At 33.9% G+C, this 6000-nt stretch overlaps 1 protein-coding gene across 1 annotated transcript; it reads right to left on the reverse strand.

Moving 5' to 3' along the window:
- Nucleotides 1–2075: 2075 nt before the first annotated feature.
- On the reverse strand, nt 2076–6000 carry LOC116001558 (DNA-directed RNA polymerases II and IV subunit 5A). Its single transcript, XM_031241440.1, has 5 exons — nt 5922–6000; nt 4943–5150; nt 3722–3901; nt 3265–3378; nt 2076–2511 (listed from the first exon to the last, which is right to left on the reverse strand). Exons 2-5 carry the CDS (start codon nt 5141–5143, stop codon nt 2386–2388), a joined length of 621 nt encoding a protein of 206 aa, XP_031097300.1. The 5' UTR covers nt 5144–5150; nt 5922–6000; the 3' UTR covers nt 2076–2385.

Raw genomic sequence — 6000 nt, forward strand, 5'->3', positions numbered from 1 at the left:
AAAACTAAGTCCAAATCTGCAGCCAAATGGGCTAAAATTTTCTTGTACTTTTAGCTGTGATTACTTGCTTATTTGGCATATGATGTGGAGTCCAACTCAGCAAGAATTTTCCACCTAAGCATGCACTTTAACCAACGCAATTCTGAGGAAGCTCCTTTTGGAATGGCAAATGGCTTTTAATAAGGTCGGATGAGGAGGAAATTTTTGTTTATTTATTTCTCCTAAAATGCTTCAAATTAACTTATATAGTGGAATAAACTATAAAGAATAGCATGTGTTTTTCTTTGCATGCATGTTTGTTGAATTGTTGTGGATACATCTTACATGTGTTTTGCACATATTGATGTGACTTTATAACCTATTTATACTCATTAATTACTGCTAAATATTTTAGTCTTGCCCATTTAAGAAAACATATTAAAGTGGGGTCTTTTGTCTTTTGGTAATAAAGTTATAATAAAGGTAACATTTAATTAGGGTACTAATATTTAAAACCTAATAACTCATTTTACTCCCTATATATTTATTAAACATTATTATTAATTATGTGGATGGATTGCCCATTTGCACGGTTACAATGGCACTACTTGTTTACTCCCACCCAATTTTGAAGGCAAACAAATTCTTTTGTTTGTTGGAAGGAATTGTAATTTTGTGAAATTTTAATTTTTCTCATTTTTATGAATTAGAATTCCATCCTCCCCCTCCCCCGGTATTTCAATTTTGCAACAAAATTATCTTTATTTTTTCTTACATTCCAAAAAAAAAAAAAAAACCTAAGACATAATTACATTTTTGTGATATTTTTTTTAGATGTAAGCATTTACAAATCTTAACATTTTATTACTTTTAACTAAGTTGTATATTTTTATTATTATAAAGTTTTTTGAATGTGAATTTATGAAGCTTAATGTTGCATGATTAAGTAAATTTTGAGATCTATTAAATATGTTCTAGTGGTACAAGTTTATATTAAGGTGTTTAAATAACAATTGCATTGCATTATAATTTCGACATAAATTTACTTGTTACTTAAGATTAATAATAATAATAAGTTTGACATTTTGGTCTCTGTACTATCTATTCATTTTCAATTCTCATGTATACCCAACACTGAAATTGAAATTTCTAGTAATTTTAGCCCTGTGAATCAAACACTAAAATTTAAATTTAAATTTTATTCTCACACTATTCTTCTTTTTTTTTTTGGGATAAAAAGACTTAATTCATTAAATTAGAAGAAAGACAATCAACAAGATAAATAGGCGGAGTATCAAACCACTTCCTGCAACCTAACACAGAAACGACTTTTCGAGCAACAGCGTGGGGAGCATGATTCGCAGATCGCTTAGCACAACGGAAATTAACATCATTTATACTAGATGCTAATTTCTTTACATCATCAATAATGAAACCAAAAGCAGAATTAGAAGAGTCTGAACAAATTGCATAATAAACTAACTGCGAGTCTGTCTCAACATCTCCCATTCCCGTGCCTTTCAACCAACTAAGGGCTTCATGAATACAAATAGTTTCAGCCCAGTCCATTTGCACTCCTCCAAGACCAGAAAGTGTCCTATGTATCATAGCATTCAAAACAGTCATATGCAAATAGGAGTTGAGATATTAGTGAATCGGAATAATAGGTCCAAGATGGCGTTACTCATGAAGAATGTGATATTGTACCGACCTAACAATTTCCATCAATATGTTGACCCATTGTTATTCAAAACCCATAACAATTTCCATCAATATGTTGACCCATTGTTATTCAAAACCCATCTTAGCCATAACAGCTCTATGAAACCCCTATTTGACACGATTATAGGCCTTGCTCATGTTACCCTTGAGCGCCATGACCCCAACCTTTCTTTAAGTTTTACATTTAAAGTAGTGATGGGCCTCATATGCGAGCATAATATTATCTGAGATGAGTTGCCCGGGCACAAACGCACGCACTCCGAACACCGCATATAACTGGGCGAATTAGGCGTGCATTTTCCTCAAGTTTCACATGAGATGTAATACATGCAACTACTACTTCATCCAAATTCCCATCTTCAGCAATGAATAAATTTCGAAAATACTCAACCATCACTCCTCCAATATCACTTTCATTATCAACCCACATCCCATGATCATCATATGGACTACCAATGTAGCCAATCATCAGTAACATTACAACATTATACAGTCCATCTAAAAAGAACTTTCCTAAGAACCAATTATAGCACCTCAAGAGTTCTATTGCACATTTGCATCAGAAAAGACACATAACACAGACTATAAAAACCAAACTGACTGCAGGAAATCCTTTGGGTTCCGAAAGAAATCTCGTTGCTGTCTTGTCTAAATTTCAGCAGCAATAGTGCCAGATGACCACGTTCAAACAACATATCGATAAGTGACATACCGCCCTGCAGTCTCACTCGGTCTGATTATTTTCACAACTTGTCCACGCTTTAGCCCATAGTATCTGGCCACTGGATCAGTCACCTGGATACGAGGGAGCTGTCCTCAACAATGCATATAAAAGTGATCAGTATTAGATCGTGCTAGCAGAAGGAAAATCAAATTGTAATATATAAAACAGGAAGCAGATTTGCACAAGCATGGAAAAACTGTAAAAGCATGATGACCGTTGGAAACACTTTAAAGCCAAGCTTTCATCTGTGAAAAATGCACTGTAATATATGCCCAAGAATAATTCGGTCTGTCTTAAGGATTTGTGCGTATCGAACAATCTCTCACCTCAAAGACATAATGGGCAACATTGTAAAAGTATTAAAGTGCATAATTGTGAAAGCACAATTTCACATCACATACAGCAAAATGACCCCTTAAGAGTGTAGGGAGCACTTTCAGTTCTACAAAAAAGGCCAGAGAAGTAAAAGTTGCTAAAGGTATATCATCACTAAATGCATATGGTATGCTTGATTTCAGTACTCGAGCCAAGACAGGCACTATTTGTAAACTGCTAGATAGTTTATGGCACTTTAGTTTCCTTAGATAGAGAGAAAGAGATGAAGGAAAAAAGCATGCACAAGAGAGGCCTGAGGCCCTGGTCAATTGATGCTGAAATGATTTTACTCAAAATAGTTTCTTTGACATATAGGGTTAAAACTCATGATGGAATCTGTTAACTACGATATGGATTGAAAACGTGTCAATAAATCTGGTGGTTGGGATCCCTATATCAAGGCCACCTCAGAATCAGGAACATTAAGGCAATTGCGAGGATGCATACAATGACAAAACACAAACCTGTGTTTCTTTGACAGTATATCTCTCCAGCAAGGTCTTCTTTTCCTCTGGTGTGAGCAGCTGGTGCTCAGGAACAAGTTCATGCTCTTTTATGTTGACTAACAACTCTGCCTCCTATAACATTGTGGTAAAATAACAGTTATTACAGATTGTTGAGCAACACATCTACAACTATTCAACCCAAATGGTATAAATGGCAAAAGGTCTATCCTTGATGCATTTATTATTACTTCAACGGAGTTCAACCTTCTATTTTTGGTAAATGGACGGAGTAGTTATCAAAAATCAGCATATTTCATGCAAGAAGGTAAAACTTGAACCCAGATTCTCATAGTCTTAATTACTTGTTTAAGTGATAAGTAGCATGAAAGATATCCATTATGATGACAATTTTAAGGGTAGTGTCTAATTACTCAGTGACTGGCAATGAAAAACAATGGTAAAACTAAATAATTACCTGGAAAACCTCCAAGTGGAACTTTGTAGATATTTCACTTATGCATGTTCGAGCAAAGGGAGTTAAATTCTGTTGGACAACCAATATTGCCCGAAAAACATTCTCTGATTTCATGCGATTTGTGTAAGTTTTCATTGTCTTAACACCAACCTTTGCCTCCTCAGGGAAGAAAACATATATCTGGATTAACAAACATAAGCAAGCAAAAACAATTTAGATACAAAGAGAATGTGCTATATTAATTTCAAATTCTAGAAATATGCATGGTTTGGAAAATGAAAATGATCAATCTTTGGGGGTAGAGCAATTGCAATCACACCATACACTCCTCTCAAATAGGCACAGTGTGTATTGAGACATTAGATAATACAATATTACCATTTATCAGGAAGGAACAAATTCTACAAATTTAGAAAGTTGAAAGTCAACCAAGTCATATATCAAAGTCCAAAAGGGTTTGCAATCAAGTGCTGCAGCCTTAAAAAAGGCTTTATCGAAGTATGAAAATTACATAACACACATATTCAGTTTACATAACTACTGCTTCTGATTTTTATTTAAAATAAAATAAAATTACCATAAAAAATTCTTTGATGTTTGCCATTTCATTTTACATTTTATTTATGCCATACTGCAATGAGTCACTTCATTTGCTAAATACAAAGACAATATATTGCTAGATCAGTTGTGATTTTTTTAAAAAATATTACCATAAAAAATTTCTTTGATGTTTGCCACTTCATTTTACAATTTATTTATGTCATACTGCAATCAATGAGTCACTTCATTTGCTGAATACAAAGACAATATATTGCTAGATCAGTTGTGAAGGAAGAAAGAGAAATATTGCAGGGAGTGAATCTCATAAAACTATAAAACTCATAGTAAATGGACTTTGTTTTTCCCATTTCTGTTTGCTCCTGAAACTATTTATTTTTTTTGTGAAAGGACTTCAGTTTTCACAAAATGTAATAATTATATATTACATATATACTATACTAAGGAGACAGCACATGCAGCATGTGTGACACAACAACAAGAATTTTTATATTGATGAAAAATAACACCATTAACTTCTTAAATTCTAGGCATAGAATGGCAACATCCAAAAGTTGGAGAAACTCTGCAATTAATATCATAATCATAAAATAAAACAAAATGTTACATGCTGGCAGAAAACATCAACCAATCAAAATCATGCAAAAAATCAGCCAAGCATACCTGATCAGAATTGTCATTGCGTAATGTCTTTTGAATTACAAGGTCCTCTCTTTTCATGTTCTCCCCATATTTCTGAATGAACTTTAGTTTTGACATTCCTAACTCAGAGTCTAGCACAATGTAGCCCCTGTCTTTCAGCATTTGCATCACTGTATTTCGGATCCTGACTAATCTTGTAATCTCGTCTTCCGAAAGAGGCATTTTCACACTGCTCAATTCCAAATGTATTGAACAAACAACATCATTTTCAATTAATCACATGATACAATTTTTCATTTTTGATAAGTAATTACTTGTTTTCATGGCAAAAAGACCCAAGCAGGGGCATTCAAATCATACTCAATACAAAAACACATGATACTATATTTGAACTCAGCCCATTAGGTGCAAAAATTATTCTCATCATATAAGTATTATCACATCACTTCAATTTAAAAAAAGGAAACTTTAAGCTTCTTCTTCTTTCTTTTTTTATTTAGCTTTTGTAAAAATGGTCCAATTGCACAAATTTTGCTTGTTTAAGGGTTGAATTGCACACTTTTTAAGTTCAATGGCCCAATTGCACAAAAACCTGGCCTATTTGACACTTTTTCCTTTAGGTTTCAATCTGCCCATTGCCCATTACCGCAGAAACACAGCATACTGAAGCGTTGATCAAATCTTATTTTCCCTCTATCGCCCTTTTTCCAACGAACACAAAGCACAACTTCGGTTGAAATTTTTAAAACAAAATATCGTCAAATATATCAAAACAATCATCAGGTGATTTTTAAACAACTCATTATTTAAGAATAGTGATGTGAAGATTTCGAAATTTTATTAATTCATATATAGTTTCACTGCATATCCGCCTAAACCCTAAAAAAAAACAATGGAATTCCAAATTCAATATTCTGAGTATTCAGTATGGATCGATTGTAACAGGTGAGTCGACGAATTAGGTGCGGAAGAAGGTTACGCCGGAGAGAGCTAAAAGTACCTGACGATGGCGGCACGAAGCGGCGGCTCTTGCCTGCGGAGATGGAGCTTAACCTGGTTTTAGAACGCAGTGTATTCAC

Source organism: Ipomoea triloba, chromosome 13 (genome assembly GCF_003576645.1).
Source record: "Ipomoea triloba cultivar NCNSP0323 chromosome 13, ASM357664v1".
Lineage (NCBI taxonomy): Eukaryota > Viridiplantae > Streptophyta > Magnoliopsida > Solanales > Convolvulaceae > Ipomoea > Ipomoea triloba.

Coding starts and splice junctions, on each gene's coding strand:
- LOC116001558 (XM_031241440.1), bottom strand. CDS start 5,143: ATGCCTCTTTCGGAAGACGAGATTACAAGATTAGTCAGGATCCGAAAT. Junction 3,902..4,942: donor GCAATGACAATTCTGATCAG/GTATGCTTGGCT, acceptor TTGTTAATCCAG/ATATATGTTTTCTTCCCTGA. Junction 2,512..3,264: donor ATACTGTCAAAGAAACACAG/GTTTGTGTTTTG, acceptor TGTTGAGGACAG/CTCCCTCGTATCCAGGTGAC.